The sequence below is a fragment of the Phaeodactylum tricornutum genome, chromosome 5 (assembly GCF_000150955.2).
Source record: "Phaeodactylum tricornutum CCAP 1055/1 chromosome 5, whole genome shotgun sequence".
In the NCBI taxonomy this organism is placed as follows: Eukaryota; Bacillariophyta; class Bacillariophyceae; order Surirellales; family Neidiaceae; genus Phaeodactylum; species Phaeodactylum tricornutum.
This window is the reverse complement of record NC_011673.1, coordinates 16,847-42,606: the sequence shown is the minus strand read 5'-3', so window position 1 is coordinate 42,606 and position 25,760 is coordinate 16,847. Positions and strand designations below refer to the sequence as shown.

At 48.7% G+C, this 25,760-nt stretch overlaps 9 protein-coding genes across 9 annotated transcripts; 4 read left to right on the top strand and 5 right to left on the bottom strand.

The window, feature by feature from the left end:
- Positions 1-48: 48 nt before the first annotated feature.
- Positions 49-2,380, bottom strand: MCM5 (predicted protein; the record flags this gene model as incomplete). The annotated part of the gene is made up of 3 exons (XM_002178657.1): positions 49-627; positions 863-2,139; positions 2,233-2,380. Coding segments are annotated over 3 exons (2,004 nt in total), but the record flags the coding sequence as incomplete, so codon positions are not given.
- An 808-nt stretch (positions 2,381-3,188) lies between these two features.
- On the bottom strand, positions 3,189-5,648 carry PHATRDRAFT_44722 (predicted protein). Its single transcript, XM_002178656.1, has 2 exons — positions 4,001-5,648; positions 3,189-3,892 (listed from the first exon to the last, which is right to left on the bottom strand). The coding sequence occupies exons 1-2, from the start codon at positions 5,569-5,571 to the stop codon at positions 3,292-3,294; spliced, it is 2,172 nt and encodes a 723-aa protein (XP_002178692.1). The 5' UTR covers positions 5,572-5,648; the 3' UTR covers positions 3,189-3,291.
- A 354-nt stretch (positions 5,649-6,002) lies between these two features.
- PHATRDRAFT_26382 (predicted protein) lies at positions 6,003-7,784 on the bottom strand. Its single transcript, XM_002178655.1, has one exon. The coding sequence runs from the start codon at positions 7,653-7,655 to the stop codon at positions 6,852-6,854; it is 804 nt and encodes a 267-aa protein (XP_002178691.1). The 5' UTR covers positions 7,656-7,784; the 3' UTR covers positions 6,003-6,851.
- Positions 7,785-9,294: 1,510 nt separating this feature from the next.
- PHATRDRAFT_4563 (predicted protein) lies at positions 9,295-10,119 on the bottom strand (the record flags this gene model as incomplete). The annotated part of the gene is made up of 1 exon (XM_002178654.1): positions 9,295-10,119. A coding segment is annotated over one exon (825 nt), but the record flags the coding sequence as incomplete, so codon positions are not given.
- A 774-nt stretch (positions 10,120-10,893) lies between these two features.
- On the top strand, positions 10,894-12,433 carry PHATRDRAFT_44719 (predicted protein; the record flags this gene model as incomplete). The annotated part of the gene is made up of 1 exon (XM_002178879.1): positions 10,894-12,433. The coding sequence occupies exon 1, from the start codon at positions 11,336-11,338 to the stop codon at positions 12,431-12,433; it is 1,098 nt and encodes a 365-aa protein (XP_002178915.1). The 5' UTR covers positions 10,894-11,335.
- A 3,100-nt stretch (positions 12,434-15,533) lies between these two features.
- Positions 15,534-16,901, top strand: PHATRDRAFT_34209 (predicted protein; the record flags this gene model as incomplete). Its single annotated transcript, XM_002178878.1, has 1 exon — positions 15,534-16,901. One exon carries the CDS (start codon positions 15,534-15,536, stop codon positions 16,899-16,901), a length of 1,368 nt encoding a protein of 455 aa, XP_002178914.1.
- A 1,028-nt stretch (positions 16,902-17,929) lies between these two features.
- PHATRDRAFT_34208 (predicted protein) lies at positions 17,930-19,693 on the top strand (the record flags this gene model as incomplete). The annotated part of the gene is made up of 1 exon (XM_002178877.1): positions 17,930-19,693. One exon carries the CDS (start codon positions 17,930-17,932, stop codon positions 19,691-19,693), a length of 1,764 nt encoding a protein of 587 aa, XP_002178913.1.
- Positions 19,694-19,840: 147 nt separating this feature from the next.
- On the bottom strand, positions 19,841-20,623 carry PHATRDRAFT_26375 (predicted protein). The gene has a single exon (XM_002178653.1). The coding sequence runs from the start codon at positions 20,588-20,590 to the stop codon at positions 19,877-19,879; it is 714 nt and encodes a 237-aa protein (XP_002178689.1). The 5' UTR covers positions 20,591-20,623; the 3' UTR covers positions 19,841-19,876.
- A 753-nt stretch (positions 20,624-21,376) lies between these two features.
- MYT1 (predicted protein) lies at positions 21,377-25,105 on the top strand (the record flags this gene model as incomplete). Its single annotated transcript, XM_002178876.1, has 4 exons — positions 21,377-21,643; positions 21,897-22,395; positions 22,436-23,128; positions 23,238-25,105. The coding sequence occupies 4 exons, from the start codon at positions 21,377-21,379 to the stop codon at positions 25,103-25,105; spliced, it is 3,327 nt and encodes a 1,108-aa protein (XP_002178912.1).
- Between the last annotated feature and the right edge of the window lie 655 nt (positions 25,106-25,760).

Below are 25,760 nucleotides of genomic sequence, written 5' to 3'. Positions count from 1 at the left end.
ATTGACAAGTTTGATGCACTATCCGTTGACGAATCCTTTTTGCCCGACTTATTTGACTCGCTTCAGCAAACGACCTTGATTTCTTTCCAATACTTCACCACGGCTAGCCATAATGGATAATGCCCGTGCGATCAAGATTGCATTGAATCCTTGACCAGATCCTTCTTCCACCAGCCTTTGCTTGTTGACCATGCTCCCAACGTTCAAACGGCTACGCAAAAAGGCCTCTGTCCGTTCCATTTCTTCACGGTTGGGGGCAGATACCGACGCATATGATGTTTCCCCTAAATTTTGGTCGACCGCATTTGCTGCCATCGTGCTTACTTTAAATAGACGCAACGCCTCCGTTACGTCTTCAGACCGCACTTGCGGGTCCAGTCGCATCTTCGCCAAGCTTTCAGACAAACGCACTAAAGCTTCCAGCTGCCGTACAGTGATTGGAATGGCCGATTGCGTATCCCCGTCTCTTCCATCCGATCTTCCGGACGAGGCAATCGCCCGGCGACGCACATCATCCCTAATCTTTACGTAGGAACTCGTCAAGACTTCACCCGCTTCTTCCGACAGACGCGGCGAGCAACGAGCCTTGCAGTATTGAATGTATTTCTTCATTGCTGGTACATCTAGCTCTCCTTCGCCGGTGGTAGCCACGCGCAGAACATTTTCGGCGATAGCTTCGGGGGTAGCGTTTGAGGAACTTTGACCAAGGAAAATTTTTGTGAGATGTGGAGGTGCAAAGGGCACTGGATGAGAGTTTTGTTTCAACGTACCTATTGACCGACTCTTCGTTAGGATCCGATATTCCGCTGGAACCAGCCATGTAGGACAAAGCACCACCGTCGTCGGCACCCCCGCCCCTGACATGCCCCAAACCACCGTCCGACCGATTGGATGCGCCTATATGGATCCCCATTACGTGCTGGCAAATCAGTCGATCACGTTCCTCTTCACGAATATCTCGTACCAGAAATATGACATCAAAACGACTCAAAATGGTTGTCATGAGGTCTATGTTTTCGGAGGCTGACTTGAAATCATCGTACCGACCAAAGACAGGATTGGCCGCAGCTAGTACGGAGGAGCGTGAATTTAAAACCGTCGTAATACCTGCCTTGGCTACGGAAATTGTTTGTTGTTCCATGGCTTCGTGGATAGCAACACGATCTGCTGGACGCATCTTGTCGAATTCGTCAATGCAAACGATACCACCGTCGGCCAGGACCATGGCACCACCTTCGAGATAAAACTCCCCCTTGGCGTCTCGTACCACGGAAGCAGTCAACCCGGCGGCCGAAGAGCCTTTTCCAGAGGTATAGATACCCACCGGTGCTACCTTGGAAATAAATTTGAGAAACTGCGATTTCGCCATCGAGGGATCGCCCAAGAGGAGGACGTTAATGTCACCGCGCAGGCGCACCCCGTCGGGCAATTTCTTTCGCGATCCACCCAGAAGCTGACAGCAGAGCGCTTTCTTGATATCGACCGTGTAAGAACCAGAAATGTTTGGTGCAATGGAACGCTGCAGAATTTCGTATACGTCGGGCCGACGCGACAAGGTCCGAAATGCCTCTTCTTCGGCTGGTGTGTAGGTGACGGCTTCTCCGTGCGCATCGTTATCCTTGGTCATCCCTAGGACACGCAAGTAGACGGACTTGTGGGTTCCGTCTTTCCCCGAGGTGAATAGAGTCGGTACGCAAAGCACCGATACTCTTGTTCCGGGTGCTGCCTGATCGACGTTGGAGCGTTCGACGGCCAGCAATACCGAGCGCGGCATTTCCCCAGTCGGCACCCGTTCCGGGGCTTCTTGTAGTTTGAGTGTTTGCTGATCGACAAAGATGGATTCGTCCGGAACGACCGAGTAGGGAAAGCGACCGCATTCGTGCGGACTGGGCCCTCGACACGTGGTGGGCAAAGTCAGCGATCCGAAGGGCCCTTCGGTAGCGTACACCGTTTGGGAATCGAGACAACGGGAACAGCGCACTTTCAACGTCGTGGCACGGTTCTTGACGGGAGACGTTGATATGACAATTCCGGGACACTTGAGTAAGCGATTCATGTGCTGGGATTGAATGGATCGCAAGGGTGTCGGTTGCAAGCTTCCCTGGAGCAGAATCTGTATACGCACACCAGCGAGCAGAGCTTCACTGACGGAATTCTCCGTGGGGTCCAACTCTTGCGTTTCCTGGGTCGCGTCGAGCATGTCTTCGTCGAGCTTGTCGAGATCGTCGGCACTGGCAGGATATTTGCGCTCGTAGAGAAGCGACTTGAGTGCATCCGACGCGGCGTTTTCCAATGCCGGGAGAATGTGGGCGGGCTGATTAAGGAGGTATCCCAACATGGAAGCATCGTACTCTCCAATGTGCGCCAGATCTACCTGCAGCTTTGCGTCGTTGGCGTTTTTGGCTGCCTCAAAGACAATGTCATTGGCGTTGTTGGTGCGAGCCGATTGCGTCAGTCGACGATGCATGCGCAATAGCTTTTCGCGGTAGACATAACGATGCGCTCCCAATCGGTAGTTTCCTGTACGCGATGGAGAACCGCAAGGAAGACAAGAATGCAAGGGTGAGGCCTCACGTCGTCCACACTCTGCATACAATACAGAACTGTCGGACCCCAATTGTTATTTCACAGTCATCGCCTCGGTACGTACGCAGAAACTCGCGGAAATGACGACGAACGGCCGACAAGTCGACGGCACTTTCGTCCTGTTCATCACTAACAGCTACTGCGGCAGTCCCGTCGGCGTCTTGTTCCGTAGTCACCTGCAACTGCTGGTGCGAGTAGTACAAGCGTGTTTCGTCAAAGTCCATGGTTAGTGATCGTCGGAAGGAAAGTTAGTGCTACGGGAGAGAGAGAGTCGGCAGGCGCATTTCTGAGGGACTCCATGGTGGGTCTCGATTGGACTGTTTCGACGGCACTGCTTCGTTTCTTGGGCGCGGGGACGGACGGCGCCCCTTAATTGGAGTGTCGTAAGCAGACAGACAAGGTCCCTGTTTGAAATCGGTTCGGCGCCAATTTTGGCCGATTATCCGGTTGGACGGGCAGCAGACAGACGAGCTCCGGAATCGTGGACGCTCAACATAAAATATGCGAGTACCTCTAAAATGCTTTATACCTACATACTACTACTGCTCTCCTCAGTCGATATTCTTTATAGAGAATTCATAGAAACTATCTACATGTGCAATTGGTTGCCTCTTCGCTTTCTACGACATACACCCGAACAAATATATCTATCCCTCGGGCCCTGTGCTTTTTTTCATGCACCAAGAGGACGATCGCCAACCTGCGCTATTCGCTTTTCTCTGTCTTGGTCTCGGAAGCCTTAGCTTCTTCCTGTGCTATTTTCTTCAGGATCAAATTGGTGTGATCCCCAGCATCAGCCGCAAACCTTCGGGCCGTATCGAAATTTCCGGCCGTAACATTGGCCATTGACACTCGATACGCTGTTTTGCTATTCACGCTACCAGGACTGGCAATCAGGTCCAAAACTACGTTCGTGGCCACGTCAACCTTACCCGCCAAACAGAGAACCTCCACATATTCCCGTACGATGTGATGCGTTGGCGACAAGCCCTGACTTTCCATGACTGTCAACAGCGAGTCGGCCTTCTCCAAAATTGAAGCAATCAATTTTGGTTCGTTCGTAGTAAGTGGAAGCTTTCGAAACAAGCTCTTGCCGAGCGCTTCAAAGGCAAAGCTGTAAGTGTCCGCGTCGGCCTCAAGATTGCTCCGAGGAATTTCTTCCAACAGCGCAAACGCTCGGTAAACGTTGCCGCGCTCTGCGCTGGCCGATATTAACGCATTGAGACCAGACAGAGTCGCACCGATCCCGTTCGTGCGTAGGGTCGTCCAACGTTGACAAGCCAAACCTAGCAACTTCTCCGATGGCCTACGACAGTAACAACACAGTTAGGGACACTAACTCTCGGTAACAAACAGCCGTGCAAACAATTCGCCGACATCGTCACACGGAAATTCCAAAGTATATTTGACGTACCGAAATTGAAAGGATAATCCCCTAATCAATGCCCGCGAAGGGATCATTCCTTTTTCTTCCATTTCCGCAAGCACCAAAAACGCGTCGTCGTACATGTTTGGATCGGTTGCAAAGGCAATTGCTGTATTCTCGTACAGACCTTCCGACGGCTTGCAAGAGATCAAGTCCAACAAATCCCATATCAGCAGAATGTTCTTGTGAGCGCCATTCTTTGTCGACGCAGCACTGATTAGTTCCATCGTGGCAATATCCAGATGATACTGTGGCAAACCGTTTTCCAGCGCAGTGGACTGCAGCTTGATGATTGATTGCAATGCCGCATGGGTGGCGCCTGCGTCAGTGTACGGAAACAAATTTTCAAGGACATTCAAGGCCACGGCTGGGGGCGGTATGCGTCCCATTGCCACGCTCCGTGCGAGCACGTCGGCGTATGGCAAATCCTGCTGTCGAAAGAATTTAGAAAAGCCCAATAAATGCTCAAAATACGATCCCTTCAAATCAAACTTATTGACGAGCATGTACTTGTAAATTTCAAGACACATGATGCCTGCGGGGACCGATCGCTGTTGTCCAAGGGCGGATAGGAATGTCGGCAAGCAAGTTCTCTGACATTTTTCGTCCATCTGTTTCAAATCCGCATATACGCGACGAGCGAGTTTTAAGATCGAACCAGCGTCATGAAATGTAGGGTTCATGTAGCGGAGGCAGGAACAAAGGCGCTCGTACTTACGTACAAAGTTGGTTTCTGATTTGGGCACAGCGTTTGTAGGGGCCGTAGACAAATTTCGATAGTGAGTTAAAACCCGGTAGGCATCGAATGGTCTTCGGCGAGTGCACAGAAGGTCAAAGAGTCGTCCCACTAGCTTTAGATTGAGCTGGTGATATTCTTTCTCTTGAGAATGGCGGGCTCTGAGGAAGACTTCTATTGCTTGCCCAACGCGCCTGGCATCAATGTGTCCACGTAGTTCCCTTTCTAGACGAGGAAGACTGGTCTTCGTCGAGGGTAATGATACAGTGGACCCTTTGGAAAGTGTCTCCGGATCGGTAGTTTCCAAAAGCTCAGCAGGAATTTCTTTCAGAGACGTGTCACCTAAACTAGCAAAATATTCGAGCCAAGGTCCCTTTTGAAGCTTCCGGGAGGAATCAGCGCTGATCGCTTCCTGATTTCGTAGTCTATTAAGTATAGGTCGTCGCATCTCATTTCCAGCCGATAGCAATGTTTGGGAAGCTACCAACGTATTGAATAGAGGAAGCACTGCCCGTTGTTGCCATTGCAGTGAAGGGGCCTCAACCAGCGGATGTGGTGGTAAAGGCCAGCATCCAGCTGTAGTCAACGCCACATTAGTACTGCTGTGCTGCATGTATGTTGATACAGAGGCCATCACCGGCCTCATAGCTCTCTGCGGTATTTGGCTGGAAGACTTCATGTCGGTGAGGCTGCTGTTTCCTGAATCGTCTCTTTCGAGAGGCAACGTTGAACAATTGTGCGACAGTCCAGCGGTATTCGTAGCCTCATGTCTTTTCAACCTTGATCCCGCGCTTACTCTGAGTGGACGAGTCAGTCTTAGCATGATGCAGTGTGTGAAGCCAAAGTAAACAATTAGTATTGGCAGCAAACACAACTTGCGCAACGCAGCTCTATGCTTTGAAACCTTTTGTGCATGGTCGGTCCCTCTCCAGATGGTTGATTGTCCGGTGTGTCGCTCTAACTACTAATTAGGTAGGCGAAATTGATGGTGCCAAAAGAAGCGATGAATCAAAGAATTAGCCAATAAGAGATCGTATCCTGGTTCTCGCAGTCTGTGAGACCTTTTCCTCCAATCTAGCATAGCACAGAGTACCGATACGATATTCGTTTTTGGTCTGCCCATAGTGCGTACTCTCAGTCACTCCAACAGAGACGCTCTTGACTGTGAAAAGAGCCCAGTCCTATAGTGACGGACCGACGATATCGGACTTGCTGTTGATGGAATATACCTTGACACGTAGTGTCCAAGGGGAACCGAATTAAAAATCAGCGCTCCTGTTGCCTCCCCCCCCCGTGTATTTCGTCACGATGTCGTCTTTTACATGCAAGACTGCCTACGCTACTGTGAGGTGGTGTATTCATTTGCCGCTACGAATTAAGGCCATTGCTGCTGGTTATGGAGCTGATCACAGTCGACAACGAACCTTGCGACGTTTGTCCAATTGTAGTCTTTCTCAGGCAGAGCCACGTCTTCGACCGCTCTCCACGTTTGGTATTGCTCGCTTTACTGATAATCGTCGAAAATCCTGCGTGCCGTTTTGCTCATCCTCGGACGGCAAGACCGACCACGAGAAGGAGAAGGGAATTGCACGTCCAATCAGCACACCACTGGATGTCCCTGTCGACTCTGCAGGTACATACGAATTGAAAATTCCCGGGGCCGAGACGGGAGGCCGCAAACTGGCCATTGTCTTCACGTGTACTGTTTGTAACACACGTAGTGCCAAGCAATTTAGCGAACAAGCGTATAATCGAGGCGTGGTCATTGTGCGCTGTCCGGGCTGTCAAAACTTGCACTTGATTGCTGACCGACTAGGCTACTTTGATGAAGGTGAATTCGATTTGAATAGCATTGCGGAAACGGCTGGTGAACAAATTAAGACTTTTACAGATGGAAACATATTGGAAATGAGTTTGGAAGATGTGATTGGAAAAGAGAAAATGGAACAAGTGCTGAAGAAATCTGCCGAGCAAAAAGATTCAACAACATTTACAGTTAGCTAGCCGTATTCGTCCGGCCTTGCAGGGAATGCGGGAGTGACGGCACGAGATAGTTCTGCTTTCGTTTGTATTAGCTTTACGGAAAGCAAATATGCATAAAATCTACACCGCAAACGCTTCAACTTGTTTTCCATCCGAGACGGCACTATCAATACTGGGGTCGATGGCAGTCAGAACTTTTCGCTCCGTGTTGGACGAGTTGAGCGCCTTGATGGCCAAAGCAGCGACATCCTCGCGATGAATCGTTCCAATCGCTCTTGTATCTTCGGTTAAAATAGCCTTGCCGGTCGCCGGCTCGCTCTTCAAACCTCCCGGACGAATGATCGTCCAATTCATGTTGGTGTAGTATTTGATCAAGACATTCTCAGCCTTTTCTTTAGCAGTCAGAACTTCTTTTAAAGCCTCAAAGACGTTTGGTGGAGCCGCTTCCTTACTACTTCCGCAACCTACGCTAGTAACGAGAATCACTCGAGTTACTCCCAAAATTCCAGCACTTTCGATGACATTGGAGTTTCCGTCGTAATCAACGCGCTTGCCTCCGTCGCTGGTGGCACCTCCGAGAGTCGTAATAGCGGCGTCGCATCCATCCATTGCATTCTCCACCGCCTTTTGCTCAAAGGCGTCTCCCCGAATTGCAGTAACACCTTCGATCGCGTTGAGCTCTTTCAGCGCGTCTTCGCTGCGGACCAAGGCGACTACTTCGCTTCCTTGTCCCAAAAGTTGATCAACAATACAGCGTCCGACACCGCGTGTTCCTCCGGCGACAAAAACCTTCTTGTAGGCGTCCAACGAAGTGCTGCTCACCGGGAATCGCGTTGTCCCAAAGGTTGGTGCTTTGGGAGCGACAAACGCGCTGGTAACGCCTACAAGCGCGAAAGAAAGTAGAAGGCTTTTTGTACTCAGCATTTTCTGGAATTTATCTTAGATTCGTCGTTCCAAAACACGGTCAAGGCAAGCAATACAGTGACCTGTATCAGATTGAAGTTTCAGAAGCAGCGTTGGTGTCGCTTACGTTGCCTGCGAGGATCTTCCCCATCAAACACTGTCCGATTAGATTGCGGAGAAAATCATGCGGTGCAGAAAGCGGGAGAGATGACTGACGTCTTCTACGTCTGTCGAACTACCCTGCACTGCGACCAATAACCCGGACATGGACAAAAAAGCCATGCCGACAACCGCCTTACCTTGAACGACTTACAGTTAACTCTTGAAAAAAATCTCATCAGAATCACGTAACCTAGACTTTGAGCAGCAGCTATGATAGTGTACGGCGCTACCTCTGCAACTATCTATTTGGAGCTCTTCCTTTTGCAGCAGAACTACTTATTCACTTGTCCATTCCAAATATTCGGATAAATTCCGCCCATGTTAAACTTCCGCTGTCGTTCAGGTCCAAGGACTTTAAAATGTCACGGATATCAGCTTCAGTATAGGTTGGATCAAACTGTTTGATCATTGTTCGCAATTCCCGGAGCTCAATTGCACCTGAGTCGTTGCGATCCATAGAGTTGAAGGCAGCACGAAGGTCGGCTTCCTTTTTAGGAAACGACTTTTTGATTTTGAAGCATAGCGCCTTCTGGAAATCGCGGCGCAGACAAATGTCTCGAACACTCTCTTTCAACGACGGGTGCAAGTCCAGGAGACCGTAGAAGTCACGAGCACGAAGGACATGCAACTTGCAAAGGTCACTCACGCATTGAGCCGAAACATTTCGTGGTCGTCCAAAGATCAGCGAATGTTCGCCGCACATCTCACCGGGCTGAAGCGAAAGGACGTTATGCCCTTGAACGGAAATGTTCACTTTGCCTTCCTCCAAGATATACATATCTTTCCCTTCTTCGCCTACTTGAAAAATAAAGTCCCCTTTATTCAATACCGTGTCCTTCATGCTTTTCTGTAGCTGTAGAATGGTCTTCGCTCGTTGGCGCTTCCGAGCTTTATCCTTTTCACGGAGACTCAGCTTGGCACCTTCTTCCGAGGCCAAGTACTTTTCAAAATATTCTCGACTAACCTCAATTGCGTGTACAGGTGTGACACAGCGGATGGACGCCGAACGAATCTTCTTCGGATGAAGCAAGGCGCCTTCGCCGAAAAAGTCTCCCGACTTGCGCAAATTTTTTGTAAAACCATCACGCGTGTAGACCTCAATGGTTCCGGAATTCAAAAAGTACATTACGTTGCCAACATCGCCTTCATGATACACAACGTGCCCCTTTGGAAAATAGCGGTTCTTCATGTTCTGCGCCAACAAGTCGGAAAATCCGGAAAGCGAGAGTTGTTGGTCATCGTCGGCAGCATCACCCTTTTGTTTCGTCAATCTCTGGAGATCCTTGGTAGTGACGTACCCACGATGCTGAGGATCCAAAAGGTGAAATGATCGTTCAATTAATGACGTCCGTTTCGCTACGTCTCCCGGGTCTAAAGAATCGTTGTCGCTGCTTAAGGAAACCATATCTGCAAAGACTTTTGCCTCAAGTTTGGTTTTGAACGCCTTATATGTGGATAAACGTTTGTCGGAGTCGGCTATTTTGTTTGTTCTCGCCGTCTCTCCTCGCACCCAAGGATTTTCCAGTAAATCGTGCGCAGTAAATCGCTTCTTCGGATCCCATTGCAGTAATTTATTGATTAAATCAATAGCGTCCTTAGACAAGTGTGCTGTCAAGGGTGATTTGTCCAGAGGAGGTTTCTTGCCTGCCAATATTTGGTGTTCAATTTCGGCATCGGTGGCATTTCCATACAAATCGAAGGGATGCACGCCTGTCAGCATAATATATAATATTACCCCAAGCGCCCACATATCGAAACTAGCTTCCAATCGTTGCATTTTACTTTTCTTGTCTAGAACCTCTGGAGGGGAGTAAGCGGGAGTATTTGCCGTGCCCATCTGTTGTGGCGCCGCGGACTTAAAGGGGCTCTCCTCAGCAAATACGTGAGCGCAGCCAAAGTCTACAACTTTGATTACCGCGTCCGAACAATTTTCCGAACTTAACATTAGATTTTCGGGCTTCATGTCTCCATGTATGACACCTATGCCATGTAGGAAGGCTAGTGAAGACGAAACTTCCCTAATAAGTCGAGCGGCATCGGCCTCGGAGTAGGCACCCTGAGCGCAAAGATGATCAAACATTTCCCCTCCACTGACCAAATCCAAAACCAGGTAGTAATAGTTGCCTTCATCGTAGTTTTCTCGCAATCCACAAATATTTGGATGCCCGCCGGCTTCACGGATGTGCAAAAGCGCGTCCATTTCGCGTTGGAAGCTCACATTATCAGTGAATCGCTTGGAAATCTTTTTGACTGCAACCTTCTGACCAGTTGTTCGATTGACTCCGAGGTAAACGGCACCAAATGTGCCCTGACCCAGAGGATTCTTCCACTGTACTTGATACTTCGATTCCAGCGAAACTTTTGCAGCTGTGCTGTCCATCAGTTCGATTGTATTGTGACGCCGAAGTCGGGAAACACTGCGAGGAATCAAAGCTTGGCTAGCGGTCCGAAAAGTTGGAAAGATCTGAGATGATCGTTCTTTTGGATCCCGGAATCGCTCCAGATGCAAAGCAGTCTTTCTTTGTTGTGACAGTGAGTGCGATTTGATGGATTTTCCGGAAATTTTTTCCTGCAACTCGCTTTTACGACTGGTCGCCTCTGATTTTTCTTGTAGCTGACGTCGTGTCTGATCGGCCGTAACCAGCGCGAATGCGGCCAGGACCAGTCGGTGCTGGGTAGGATGTCTACCCATGCCCTTGCACAAACGATGCTTGAGTTTGGAAGTAGACCACATTTCAGGCTTGCAGTATAAAAATAGAGGCCTCGTTCAACAGTGCTACCTATTCAAATGTCTAGGTGCAGCCAGTCGATGAAGTGTATACTCAGAGGCGGCAACATCAATAGCGAAGATCCACATCAAACAAGGAAGATTGATCGATGCGTTTGCTTCCATCGTTGATTACTGTTTGACTGTGAATTTGTTACTTCATATTTAGGTGATTAGAGATGAAGTTAATCTATAACCGTAAACCATCACAATGCCCCCCCCCCACAGAGCAATATGTAGCGAACTTCAAGAACAAAACAGCCCACCGCTCGAAAGAAGTCGAACAACGACTAACTCTTGAGCCAGCTTGGAAGGCAAACGTTTCGGAAGCGAAATATGCCATAAATATGTACCTATCTATCGACCAAGGAGAGATTGGCTCAGTGGGTAGCAAAACAACACAAAATGCATATGTTAGACGCATTGATTCTACTGTATATACGACGTTTTGATTGTCCAACGACAAATACCTGCACAACTAGCAGCAACGGGCCTGGTGTCACTAGCTACGTAGGCTAGCTAGTAGATCATTATCGACAAACAACAATAAAACTGCCTTTCACTGTGCAATTCGTATTTGTATTCACCGGCAGGTCATTATAAACTGCTAACTTTGGCAGACATCTGATGCTTCATTCGGCCTTTTCACTATCGAGAAATATGAGTCTTCGAGAAGATTCTTTGCGTATCCATGAGTGATTGCAGACTTCGCTGGTCAGCCTCGAGTTGAGTAAAGTATTCGTCACAATTTTTCGAGTCGAAAATTAGCAGCATGGGATCAATTTTTAGTAAAAGCAAACCCTCACATGCAGGCTCCTCGAATCAAGTGATTTTTGACGAGTACGTCAATACCGATCGCTTTCACGACCTTGCCGGGAAGGTAATTGCTATCACGGGAACTTCCGAGAATTCACTCGGCTATTTCATTAGCGAAATAGCAATTCGAAAGAACGCCAAGAAATTACTACTGCTAAATCGAAACTCTTCGTCGGCAGATAAAGGACGAAAAAAGCTGGAGCATTTGGCTAAGCAAGTTAATTCCCCAACAAATGTTCAATGGGTGGTGTGCAACCTCATGGACTTTGGCTCAGTCCGTAAAGCAGCAAAGGATATTACAGAGATTGCTACCCAAAATGACGGACTTGATGTTTTGGTCAACAATGCTGGCATAATGGCACACAATGATAGCCGAACTGCAGAAGGCTTTGACGTCCAAATGCACACAAATCACTTATCACACTTTCTTTTGACATCACTTTTGTATCCCTCACTAGAAACGGCTGCTTGCACACGTGGGGAAGCTAGAATTGTTTCGCATTCAAGTTCTGCACGATTCTTTCCAAGCAAGGATCTGGAAGAGAAATATTTCGTGAAGAGCGATGCTGGATCATTGGGCGGTGATAGCGTTTTGAAGGATATGTTCGGATTTGGCGGACCAGCTACGCGATATCATATGTCCAAGCTCAGCAATTCTTGTTTTGCCATTGCACTCCACCACAAGCTTCAAGCAAGACATAGTAAAGTCATGTCAATGGCTGCTGACCCTGGCGTGGCTTCCTCGGGGCTTGCCACATCCGCCAGCTCGGGAGACGGTGCACTACAGGGTTGGCTTGTAAATCTCCTGGGGAGCTCGGCACAGTCTCCTGCAGACGGTTGTCTTCCTGCTGCCATGTGTGCGTTCTCTCCACAAGCTCTGAGTGGCGATCTGTACAAGCCGAGATTTGGAACTAGTGGAGCACCCCTAAAGTCCATTGAGGAAGCATCCGACGTAGATCGGAAAGCCCATGAAAGATTGACGCTGACCAAAGCCAATCAGGAAAACGTATGGAAGTGGAGCGAAGACGCGCTAGGCATCAAGTTTGAAGTTTAAAGCAGAAAAGAAGGCATAATGCCTGTACGAGGGAATAAGGCGAAGCAAGTAAGCTTTTACTGCTCATTGGCTGTGCATAAGTACCTGATATGTACCTTTCCTTTGACTTTTGTATGTGGGCATCTTCCGAAAAAACACCATCAAAAAGAAATTCGAGTCCCAGCCAGCAGTAAATTCGTATAGCAATGTGTGAATAGCCAATTTCACACGGAATAAAGTTTGAGTTTCCACGACAGAAATACTTTTAATGTCCTTGAGCTTTTTGAGCTACGAAAATTCGGCTGTATTCTGTTTCTTACGCCTCCCGTGTTTGTTGGCTGTCAATGAGACAAAGACTTGAAACCAGGGCATCTACCATAGGCAAGACATTAGACTGATACAGGCTTGCACCTCCGGAAGAACACTTACTAAAGCCTGTTGGGCATCAACGAGGGATGTGCTGCTAAGTGAAGTATTGGAAAGTACCAGATAAGGATGAGATCCATGAGAGCAAAGTTTCCGATCAAACAAATGTAATTTGTCGATACTTGAATTCAACTTCATGGTCCTCAGCAGATCTTGATACGCCGGTGAAAGGTTGCTCGGAGGAAGCTCTGGGGTGGAATGCCTACAAGCATCAACACAAATAGCGCAACTGATATTCGAAGGTGAGGTCGCGACTTTGCAAGAGACGGCCATTTATCCGTGACGCCAAGACGTTTCCAAAAGTTAAATTGACAACAATCACCAACCGACCGTAACCGAAGTAGCAACTATACAGGGACAAAATGTAAAGAAAGTGCATGACAAGTGGAACAGATTTGATTTGTGGAATCATAAGATTCAAGATCCGAGCTTTCAACCTTGCGATGAGTGAGGCATGAACAAATTTGCTGTCATGCCTTCAGAATGCAAAGTACTTTTGATAAGTACGCTATTGAAAACTTCGAAATCGGCTAACTAATTCCTAAGCTACACATGTTGTTCGAAAAGTAATTGGCACTTTTTGGCAGCACTTACCTACCAGCTCAACAACTTCATCCAACCGACCTTTCTAGGTTTCCAGTCGACACTTGAAGCTGACGTCTCGTACCTGCTTGACTGTGAGCTTTTTGAGGTAATTCTCACAGCGCTCTGGGTTTCTCTACAAGTCTAACAGCTACACACAAAGTGAATCATAGTCAAGCACTTCGTACTATTTCGGTTTGCAAACTTTAATTCACAGTCAGGTGACTCTCTTCATTTACTGCTAGAGCTAGCTGTCTTGATCTCGATGCACGTGGTGTTGGGATTCTTTTGATGAGGCTGCTCCAACGAATAGCAAACGCAGCCGCCGCCAACGTAGTTTTGCTTGTTTGACTTACATTATTTATTTGAGGAAATTCCCTATTTGGGCCTCGTCCAGGCCGGAATTCCTCTATTCCGGCCAAATCCGAGATTTTCAACAGTAATATAAAAAATAATTTGTGCGTGCGAAGTATCTTTAATGCTAAGTAACAAAGCCAATTAATATGTGATCCTTTATACTCGTCTATGATCATCAGGAATACATTTCTCATGTGTTGGCTTCAATCAGGGTTGGTCGTAAAAATCAACACATGTTCGTCGCCTATTCGTCCAGTCAGTACTTGCCACAAGTGGATCACAATGGAGGCAACTATTAGCGCGCCTCTGCAGTACCGTGTTGTTTTGGCTCCGTTTGTATTTTTGTTCTGGGCAGAGGGAAGCCATATATCTAGGTGAACCAATTCCTTCCCCCTAGAGTAGCTGTAAAAAGACATCATTGCAACAACCAGCAAGAAACAACCAGCAAGAACAAGCAAGCATAGGAGATGTTAATATAATCTATGGGGACAATACATCAAGGTCTACATTGATGGACAAAAGCAAAGAATGATTTGATAACCGCAGTGACAGTGCAGAGAATATGAGATGTAAGTCAATGCACTAGCAACAACGAACTCCGCTCCCCTATGGAGCCGCCGTGACATCCAATGGCAATGTTGGACCACAGTCGACAGCAAGCGCCTTCGCAAACATCCAGGAATCTCTTCCTTGCACTCTTGGATCGCGCCAAGGAAGGGGCAAACACTTCAACAGCATCCAGCATAAATAAAAGGTATGTGCTGACTGGTTTGGTACATATCAATGTAACTGTAAATAAAATGTGATATCTCAGTGAAAACGTAATGTAGATTAAATCGCCTATTCAGGCCTCTTGATATATGTCCCCGTAGATTATATTGACATATCCTATTCTTGTTTGTTTCTTGCTGGTTGTTGCATTGATGTCTCTGTACAGTTCCTCTAGAGAGTAAGAAATTGATTCACCACAAAGTAAAGCTTCCTTCTTCCCGGGACGAAAGACACAAATGGTGCCAAAAGATTGGTGCTGAGGAGGCGCATTTAAAAGCTGCCTCCATTGTGATTTCACTTATGGCAAGTACTGACTGCATGCACCACTTGGCGACGAATATATTTTGACTTTTACCGCCAACTCTGATGCCAATAAATGAGAAATGTATTGCTCATGATAGTATACTGGCTGAGACCTTAATTGGTTTTGTTACTTAAATATACTGGTACTTAGCGCTCAAAAAATATTATTAATTGGATTGACTGTGAGCCGGATTCGGGGAATTGCGGCCTGACGAGGCCCGAATACGGAATTTCCTCTATCAATTTGATATTGGTTTTTGAATTTTCATTTACAGTTAAAAGTGAACGGTTCTAGCTTTCTGATTCTAATGATCGTCCGAAAAAGCCTTATAAGCCCGATGCTTTATCTCGCATGTGGTTCTTCCCGCGTCCATTGACGAATGACGAATCTTAATCTCACTTGAGATGATGGTACCAGTATTGTTGGACCGATTAGATTTGTGCCCGAATCTACCTCATTCATCTATATCTTCCTTGAACAATCTCTCAATATTTGCGTATCCTGGAGTTTCCTCGAGACGACGAGCGAAAAATGTTTGGAGGTATTCAGAAAAAGCACTATAAGATGGACGCTGATGGCAATCACAGCATCAGAATCCGTTGTTACAGTGCATCCTTCAAGTCTCAGATGAGCTGTCACCGAAAAAAAACTCTTGTTGCTGTCAGTATTGCTGCGCTTGTAATGGTCTTCATTCTAGCAATAGCAGTTCCTGTAGCCCACCGTAAAAGAGCATCGACACAGCAAACAAACACTTTTGCCATTTTCGGAGACACAACACCACTTGATGACGGACCCGCCGTCTCGCCTGCCAACATCTCTGTTCCCGTTGCTTCTCCTGGTGTTGCATCGGTTCCATCATCCCAGAAACCCAGCGTTGTTCCGACTGCTTCAGTTTCTGAAGGCGAAACGAACACCCCTGCTACATACGTCCCTGGGCATTTGACCAGATCTGAAAATGGTCTCCTGTTATCGGAAGGACTGAAGTCGCGTATTCTTGCCCAATCGGGACAGCGGGTTCCGTACGGAACTGGCGGCCAATCGAGCATCAACTTTCACGGTCTACCAGATTTCGGAGCAATCTACAAGGACGAGCGGCCGGGCAACGAAGGCGGTTGGATCTATGTGAGCAACTCGGAAGTCCGCCTTATCAAGAATAAGGGCGGCGTCGGTGCCTTGACTTTTGATAAGCACGGCAACGTCATGGACTACAAAATGGTATTGGAGGGCACCACTGCTAACTGTGCCGGTGGGAAGACCCCTTGGAATGCTTGGGTGTCCTGTGAAGAGCACCCAAGTGGCTTAAACTGGCAAGTCGATCCTACTGGGGTGCGGGAGGCCAGGCCTATCACGCTTGGAATGGATGGTGGTCTATTCGAGACGTTCGCATATGATGTTCGAGATCGCAACGAGCCACATTTCTTTGTCACGGAAGATCACTTTGAGGGTGCACTGCGTCGTTTCACTCCAGACAGTGCCAACTGGAGCGATCCGTGGAATATTTTGTACGGTCCTGGTGAAACAGAGTTTCTTACTCTGACTCCAGACTCCTCCGGTACGGCGGGGCAGTATGGGTGGACAAAGAACCATGAAACTGGCAAAGCCAACGCCGCCCTACACTTTCAGAACGCGGAAGGGATGGATGTGTATGAAAACGAGCTCTACTTTATTTCCAAGCGTTTCAAGTCGCTCTTCATGCTGGATCTTGACACGGGAACCTACACGAACCAAACGACGCGTCACGGATTGTTTGACGGCGGACCGGATCAGCTGCAGCGGATTGTAGGAGATGAAAATGAGTTGCTGTACTTCACGGAGGACGGCGGACGCGACGCTGGAATTCACGCCCGGAACGTCAAGGGCCAATACTTTACCATTTTGGAAAGTCCCGTGTACATAGACGAAACGAGCGGCCTTGATTTCTCCCCGGACGCGACACGCATGTACGTGGCGTACCAAAAGAGCGGCCTCTTGTTCGAGATTCGTCGCGAAGATGGGTTGCCGTTTCACGGGAAAACATTGAATGTCAAGTATCATGCGACGTCAAACTAATCGGCTAGTTGTTTCAATGGCAATGTTTGTGACCATGAGCAAGAGTCTACGACCAGAACAACATTCTGCCTAGCTTTTGGGAACGAGAGCTCAAAAGTCAAAACAATGCAAAGTCGTCGTAAGCAGATACGCTCTGATACTTTAGAAAAAGTAAGTAAGTAGAAATGTTAAGATAAAGCCTTTTTACATACGGAGAATTTCGTGAATCATACTTCGTGCTTGGTTACGATACATGCCTCCAAACAATACTTCGTGATCGAGAATATGATGGTTATATTTGCACACGGAGAAAGTCGCCACAACACACCCAAAATATGCCTCTTTCGTTCATGTAGATTGCTTCGGCTGTGCTTGTGTTCAAACTTCGTAGAGCCCTCAGACCTGAGACCCATGATTTATGCAATCAACCAACTGCGTCTCTGTGGTTGTTGCTGGTTTTCTGTAGAAAGCTGCGTGATTTAGAGTAATGCTGTGTACAACGTTGCAGCAATCGGTCGTAGGTCTGTGATCTTCCAATTTATATACGCATGATAATGTCCACGTCCAGTTTCACATACGGTTTCCGTCATGTGATATGAATTATGCATGTCAAAATTAATGAAGTCCCGATTGCCGCTACTTCAGTGGTTGCAGAGTCACACTCAACGTATCCAACTTGTCATTTCACTATTTTTACAGTTAATTAATGCCTGCCATTAGACAAATGATAATTTTCTATTTTAGCATATAAATCTAAGAACGCCTGACTGTGAAGCTCCTGAATTTTTCAACATAGTAGATAGAAGGGCAATGTGCCAGTCTAGGGCTATCCGCGAAAGTATCAATTTTTTAGGTGCCGTGACTGACTTTTCGTTTTTTCTATTTTACAGTTAGGGGATACAAAAGCTCTAACGACCAATTTTCGACTACACTTCACTACCTTTTGAGAAAAGTTCGAGCAAACAATGTATGTCAATCTTGTCCCCCCTCCCCCCAACACCACAAAACAGTAGCCGGAAGATCCAGGTTGTTGTATTGTTGAGACAAACATGCGGACAAATCCTCAAGGATGTGGCGATTCCGTCAAATATCGGCTTCGGAACCATAGGCATCTAATTTTCATTGTGTGCTTTGCGATTGTGCTCGCGATTGTTGTGCTGATTGGTATTGTCATCCCTCTATCCAAAAACCGTCAATCCGCTTTACAATTTCCTACTACAGATTCAATTGACACGAAAGAAGAGCGTCCATGGTCACAGCAATCGCTAGAATCTTCGTTCCCCCCAAACCCACTTCGCGACCCCACCCCGTCGCCTTTTTTCTTCAGCGAGAGTGTGCTGGATTCACCTTCGCAAGTGAGTGCTCCTTCGGAAGATTTTTCAATGTATGGCTCCCAACCTCTTTCTTCAGTTCAGCTGGCGGACCAAAGTTCAAACCCGATGAGTTTACCCACTGGATACAAGGCGGCTCCCTCAACAGGAAGTCCCACACCCAATCAAATATCGGAACTTCATCTCCAGCAGAGCACAACTATGTCATCTACACCTACTCCTTCCACGACTACCAACAAGCCAACAGGAAATCCAACGGAGCCACCGGCAAGAGAAACTACAGCAGCACCGTCCCAGAAACCCAGCGTTGTTCCGACTGCTTCAGTTTCTGAAGGCGAAACGAACACCCCTGCTACATACGTCCCTGGGCATTTGACCAGATCTGAAAATGGTCTCCTGTTATCGGAAGGACTGAAGTCGCGTATTCTTGCCCAATCGGGACAGCGGGTTCCGTACGGAACTGGCGGCCAATCGAGCATCAACTTTCACGGTCTACCAGATTTCGGAGCAATCTACAAGGACGAGCGGCCGGGCAACGAAGGCGGTTGGATCTATGTGAGCAACTCGGAAGTCCGCCTTATCAAGAATAAGGGCGGCGTCGGTGCCTTGACTTTTGATAAGCACGGCAACGTCATGGACTACAAAATGGTATTGGAGGGCACCACTGCTAACTGTGCCGGTGGGAAGACCCCTTGGAATGCTTGGGTGTCCTGTGAAGAGCACCCAAGTGGCTTAAACTGGCAAGTCGATCCTACTGGGGTGCGGGAGGCCAGGCCTATCACGCTTGGAATGGATGGTGGTCTATTCGAGACGTTCGCATATGATGTTCGAGATCGCAACGAGCCACATTTCTTTGTCACGGAAGATCACTTTGAGGGTGCACTGCGTCGTTTCACTCCAGACAGTGCCAACTGGAGCGATCCGTGGAATATTTTGTACGGTCCTGGTGAAACAGAGTTTCTTACTCTGACTCCAGACTCCTCCGGTACGGCGGGGCAGTATGGGTGGACAAAGAACCATGAAACTGGCAAAGCCAACGCCGCCCTACACTTTCAGAACGCGGAAGGGATGGATGTGTATGAAAACGAGCTCTACTTTATTTCCAAGCGTTTCAAGTCGCTCTTCATGCTGGATCTTGACACGGGAACCTACACGAACCAAACGACGCGTCACGGATTGTTTGACGGCGGACCGGATCAGCTGCAGCGGATTGTAGGAGATGAAAATGAGTTGCTGTACTTCACGGAGGACGGCGGACGCGACGCTGGAATTCACGCCCGGAACGTCAAGGGCCAATACTTTACCATTTTGGAAAGTCCCGTGTACATAGACGAAACGAGCGGCCTTGATTTCTCCCCGGACGCGACACGCATGTACGTGGCGTACCAAAAGAGCGGCCTCTTGTTCGAGATTCGTCGCGAAGATGGGTTGCCGTTTCACGGGAAAACATTGAATGTCAAGTATCATGCGACGTCAAACTAATCGGCTAGTTGTTTCAATGGCAATGTTTGTGACCATGAGCAAGAGTCTACGACCAGAACAACATTCTGCCTAGCTTTTGGGAACGAGAGCTCAAAAGTCAAAACAATGCAAAGTCGTCGTAAGCAGATACGCTCTGATACTTTAGAAAAAGTAAGTAAGTAGAAATGTTAAGATAAAGCCTTTTTACATACGGAGAATTTCGAGAATCATACTTCGTGCTTGGTTACGATACATGCCTCCAAACAATACTTCGTGATTGAGAATATGATAGAGGTTATAAACTGTTCTTCGCTTCTCGTGGCCGACTGGCAGTGGCCATTCATCGTTGTAGCCCGTGTGAAAGTCGGCGTTGAAACCACCAAAGACGTACGTCATGGCAATGTCCACTTCTCGGTCCCCGTAGTAGGTTGCTGGATCAAAAATCACCGGCACTACACGCCCATCGTCCCTGCAAAAGCTCTTGTTGCCGCCCCACAGATCCCCGTGTACCAAACTCGGTATTGGTTGGTGTGACAAAAGATCTCGAGTTTTGTGGCGCAGCTTTTCGATGTCACTCGCGCTAAAGCCTCCATTGTCTGTAAGCTTGAGCATGTGTCCAAGACGATGGGAATCCCAAAAATCTGCCCAATCCTTCATCCAGGGCACATTTGGTTGACGCGTCGCTCCAATAGTGTTATCGACGTGAAATCCAAATCCTTGATCTTTAGTGGTCCGATGCATACGTGCCAGTTGCTGACCGAGTTCATACTGCGAGCCACTACCGCCAAAGTCAAGATACTCGAACACAACAAACGCCTTGTTTTGCGCCTTGTAGGATCCCAACGCGATCGGTTTGGGGACTCGAATGGTTTTGGTATCCGACATTTCTTTCACACCTAAGTACTCGGCTTTGAGCATGTCGTATCCATCCGATGCCGCTTTGACGAAATATTTGGTGTTGGTTTCTGGATCAACAACTGCTGTGGTAGTGGCACCGCCACCTCCGGACGAACCGCCACCCGTAGTGGATTCCAAAGTGACGGGTTTGCCGAGAGCGTCAGATACAGCCTGAGAGACGGTGTCCATGTACGTCTCCTTTTTGTTGGTTTGTTTGGACATTGGGAGCATAGAACAATGGCGAAAATGGCTTTGTAGGAAAAGTGTGTCGTGCGATCCTGGGTGCTGCAGTGACGGTTGCCAAGGACGATGCGAGGTGGAGAGAGAAGTAAAGGCGCAGGCCGAACGTGCTCTCAAGGAAAGATTGCAAATTGTCGTCAAAAGGAACCACCGTGGGTACGAATGGAACATGACCGTAGTAGGCTACACAAAAAGAGCGAACGTTTCTACACGGTACCAAGTTATTTTTGTGGAACGGATTCGATGAATTCGATGAATTCAGTTCGCTAGACGTATTGCTGCAGTTCTCAATAAGCTTTGTCGACTCGACACAGCATGGGATATATAGCATATTGCTTTTTACCAACAGTTAACTGTAGAGGTGACTGTGATCACTCTATTAGCTAGAAAGCACGAAAGAAGGGTTGTCTTGGATTTCGATCGTCGAACGGAACAAATACGATCCTGGGTCTGTAATTCTTCCGATGTCGTTTACCGGACGACGGACTGTAGACCGGGCAACAGTTTCGTGTGCTTACAGTTTGATTTCGTTTCCGCGCGAAAGCCCTCCGGCGTCCTCATTGGCGAATGGGAGCATTGCCGGTGTCTAAATCAATCGTCGCGGGTTTCGGTTGGCAGCAGCCCTCGCGTTCTCTCTCGGACGGAGTCCATCTCCACGACATCCCGGCTCCCCCCGCTCCAGCGGTCTACCAGCACGCCGGTAGTCCAGCCAAAGCGTATCGCACCTTGTGGTCGCTTTTTGGTTCCACACACACTGTCAAACATTCCGTCCTTGTCACTATCATCCTCCTCTTCTTTTTTACTCGTCAGGAAAAGCATACAACGACACAAATAGTGTGTGCAACGAGAAAGGAACTGTACCGCTGACGGGATTCCCGCCAACGAAATCCGCGCCCATTTTCGCAATCGTGTCTGGGAACCCGTTCCGTACAATCTCCGTAGAAAGACTACCGAGCGCCACGAACGGAGCGTTGGACGCGGCGTCGTGACGTTTCGTCGTTCCGGCAATTGCAGGCAATTGCAGGCAATTAGCATTCCCTACACAGTCGTACTCGCAGTCACAGTCCCAATCACATACAATTGTCAGCGTTGCACCTACACAGTTCGACACGAACCAAGAGCTCCGTCAATTCACGCAATGGACGCCATGAGTGTATCCGCCGTGGCGTCTCTCGAAACCGTAGCGACGGTAGCAGCAGCCGCCGCGCAGTCTCATCGCACCGCCATTTCGACGCCGGCGTCTTTCGTGACCTCTGCTTCCGAGCCCATTCCCGGAACGATTCTGCGCACGCGGAGCCTCGACGAAGCGGCGCCGCGTTCCTCACTGTCAACGATCCGTGCCGCAGACTTGGCAAAGACAAACACAAATACAAAAACACACACGCACCAAACAGACGTTCCGCCAGGCAATACCGCGAGTGCTCTTTCCCACCATCCGGCGACTCTGTCACCAAATCCTGCGTTCGCGAGAAGAACCCGGTCTCTGAGCGTCACGGACGATTCGGAACCATCCTTCGAGGACGAGCATCGAACAACATCCCACCTTGCTTGGGAAATGTCCGATCTCCCCCCACCCTGCACGACTCGTAAGGCATCTCGCCGCGTCACCGATCCCACCCTTTCCAGAACACCTTTACGCCCCCCGCATGCGCGGCTCCGGTATCACGTCCAAAAAGATGGCGATCGGAAAGCTCACTCCCGCTTCGGCGAGGCGGCATCGCAAGTCTCCCATGCGTAGAGTGCCCCCCTTGACACCGCATCGGGCGTCCACCGCGTCGGGGGTTCTCACGGCACCGTGCTCATCGGGGGATTGCATGGAAGAAGACGACTGCGACGATGACAACAATAACAACAGCAACACTAGCATCTATCGACGCCCTCTACAGAACATTGGGACGGTCAAAAAGATGCCGAAACTCTCCCTAGGAACGGTCGCTACTTCCGCTAGTAGTACCGCTTTTTTGGAGACGACACACGACACCGCCGATAGTGACGAAACCAACGAAACCTCTACTCCTTTCAGGTTTACATCCTTCCCGGCCTCGTTGCCTCGAATTCCTTACCATCCGTCCACTTTAGATACACACGATGCCCTTCTTTGTCCCGCAACAACCGTCAAGAAACGCATGACCTTTGACGAAGACGACAAGACGAACAATACCAGCGTGAGCTCGATACACGATGATGAAGACTTTGAAACCTTCTCCGCGGCCGCCGCGTCCCCAACGGGTACACCCGTCGCGCGGACTCGACTCAACTTTGCCTCCGTACTGAGCCCGTTCGACGCATCGACACGTGCCGCATCCATTCCTCTCCAAGGTACGTTGGGAATGTCTCCTCTTTTGTCCTTTTTTGCTTACGGTTTTGTTTCTATCAATTATTCTCACCTTATGTTTGTCATTTAACGCGCAATTTCGGCGTCGAACAGAGTCAGATAGAACGCGCTCGCTGGACTCTGGCGACCGATTGCCCCCCTCTCGACATTCAAACTTTTTGAGCTTTGCCGACCACGATCATATCAAGCCAAAAACACCGCGCGAGGTACAGTTGCTCTTTCACTTGGATGCGGCACCTTGCTCTCCGATTCCCGGAATTCCCGAAGAAGAGGGCGATCTGAGCAGTTCCGACCGCAGCGACGGCAACGACAACCGAGAAGTCTTGACGAGTACGAGTCGGCTATCGCAGAGTTCCACAGCCACCACCGAAAGTGGTAGTCGACAACGCAGACCTATGCCCGATATGTCGGCGTTCGATAGCGAAGCACTGTTCTCGCGCGATCGCTCCAGTCTTGGAGTGGCAGCATCTTCATCAACGCCACCGGCTTCACCCAAGCTATTGTGTCCACCTACCCCCGTAAGGACTCCAGCTTGGGCGCACGCCGACACCGCACATGCATCACTCGGAGGTGGCTTCGCCGCCGGAGGCCAGTCCAAGTTAAGTCGATGCAACTCGCTGACTGTTACGAAGGTCCTGGCAACGTGTCCTCTGCAAGTGTTGGAAGGCCGCTCATCGCTAGAGAATTCTTTGCTCGAGGAGGAAGGTGGTCGCAACGAATCCAACATGAGTTCAGCCTTTGGGTCTCTGCATCACTTGGACGGCTCCGACCACGACACAACGATCGACGCAGATATGGAAGACGCCGGATCGGCCGCATCAGGCGAGCCGTCGCCATTTAAGCAAAGGCAATCCCTCGGAGAAGTCGGGGCAGTCGTGTCCATGACAAGCAGCTTTGAAGTTTTGTCTACTTTGGGCAGTGGAACATTTGCGGACGTTTACAAGGTACGTTCCAAAACAGACGGAAGCCTGTACGCCATAAAACGAAATCGGCGCCAGTTCCGAGGAAAACGCGATCGCGATCAAGCCCTTGCCGAGGTTCGCTATATGCAACGATTGCAGAGCATAGTCGCTACTGCTCCGAGTGTGTCAACCCAAAATTCGAGCTATTGTCTGCACGTGCTTTTCTTCTACCAAGCATGGCAAGAGGATGGTCATTTCTTTTGTCAGACCGAACTATGTTGCCGTGATACCTGTCGAGATTTGATTGATTCCGTCAAGACGAAGTGGAACGAGGCCAAGCTTCGGTATCCCAGTGTTGCCAAGCTAGAGCATTCAGGTCGCTTAGTACCGGAGTCCAGTGTATGGAAAGTATGTCACGACGCCTGCGCCGGACTGTCTCATATTCACAGTCACGGATTGGTCCATCTAGATATCAAACCGTCCAACATCTTCTTCGTCGAGCATCCGCGATACGGGCCAATGTGTAAGATTGGGGATTTCGGCATGACATGCGAAATCGGATCTTCGGAAGACGGCCAAGAAGGCGATCAACTCTACATGTCACTAGAATCACTGACAAACAGCGCCAGGCATCCCAGTGCGGACATTTTTAGTCTGGGACTGACTCTTTATGAGCTTGCATCACACTCAACTTTTGAGGTTCCGGTAGAGGGTGCACGGTGGCACGAACTCCGCAGCGGTCGTCAGGTGCCAAATCTTCCAGAAAGTCGAAGCGCAGATCTTGTTAAGCTGATTGGGTTAATGCTCAGTGCAGATGTCGCTCGGCGTCCGACCGCGGACTTGGTTTTAGGAAATGATCAAGTACTACTGTTTGGAAATAATCGCGAATCATTTCTTATTGAATACCTGCGAGACGCATCAGCTGCCGAGCGAGCCGAAGTGCGAGGCAGCTTTATAGATCGTGAGGATCAAACTCCTCGGATCGCCTCGCGGAGTCGAGTCTGTAGTCCTCCGGTCGGTATGATGCCGCCTATGGCTCCCATGTTGTACTCTCCGTAGGCCGTTTTATCTCGGTGCTAAAATTTCAATAAGATCACGACCATTGCATTGACAGTGAATGTGCTATATTTTTTTCGAAATTTGTGTGTGTCGTTAGGACCGGCAAGATTGCGTCCAGACTCGAGCCGAATTTGAAGGGCTACCTACCCTACTATCCTCTCAGAGTATTAGAAAAACCCTACGGCAAGCATATCGGGGTTCATTATCCCTTTATCTTGGGTTTATGCTTATAAGTCTTTGTTTTACATCTTTTTATCGTATCTACAATCCTTTGATCCCACAGACACGTTTTAGCCCGTTACCGTTGCAGTTTTCTAGTTTATCAGACCCATCGTTCTACGCTGAGGTAACGGGATCAAAGGTAGGGTGATTTGTTGTGTTTTGAGTGTTTGAGTGATCGCCAAGTCTGATAGTGCCTGGGGAGGTAAAGCTAAAATACCTGGCTCTTCATGTCGTTGTTGAGTCGCCGATGCCTGCAGAGGCCTGGAATATACTGCCAGTTTCTCGTAATGGTCCATGTGGTAGACATGTTGATCGGTAACTGGGTTTCGTATCCGTCTAACGGTCTGAAACGAGGCAAAATCTCCATGGTGGGACGCTTCCATGGATCTCTTCATCTACCGAAGAAGGTGCATCGCACAAGAATTTATTGTTT

Coding starts and splice junctions, on each gene's coding strand:
- PHATRDRAFT_44722 (XM_002178656.1), bottom strand. CDS start 5,571: ATGCTAAGACTGACTCGTCCACTCAGAGTAAGCGCGGGATCAAGGTTG. Junction 3,893..4,000: donor GGATTATCCTTTCAATTTCG/GTACGTCAAATA, acceptor TTACTGTCGTAG/GCCATCGGAGAAGTTGCTAG.
- PHATRDRAFT_26382 (XM_002178655.1), bottom strand. CDS start 7,655: ATGCTGAGTACAAAAAGCCTTCTACTTTCTTTCGCGCTTGTAGGCGTT.
- PHATRDRAFT_26375 (XM_002178653.1), bottom strand. CDS start 20,590: ATGCTCAAAGCCGAGTACTTAGGTGTGAAAGAAATGTCGGATACCAAA.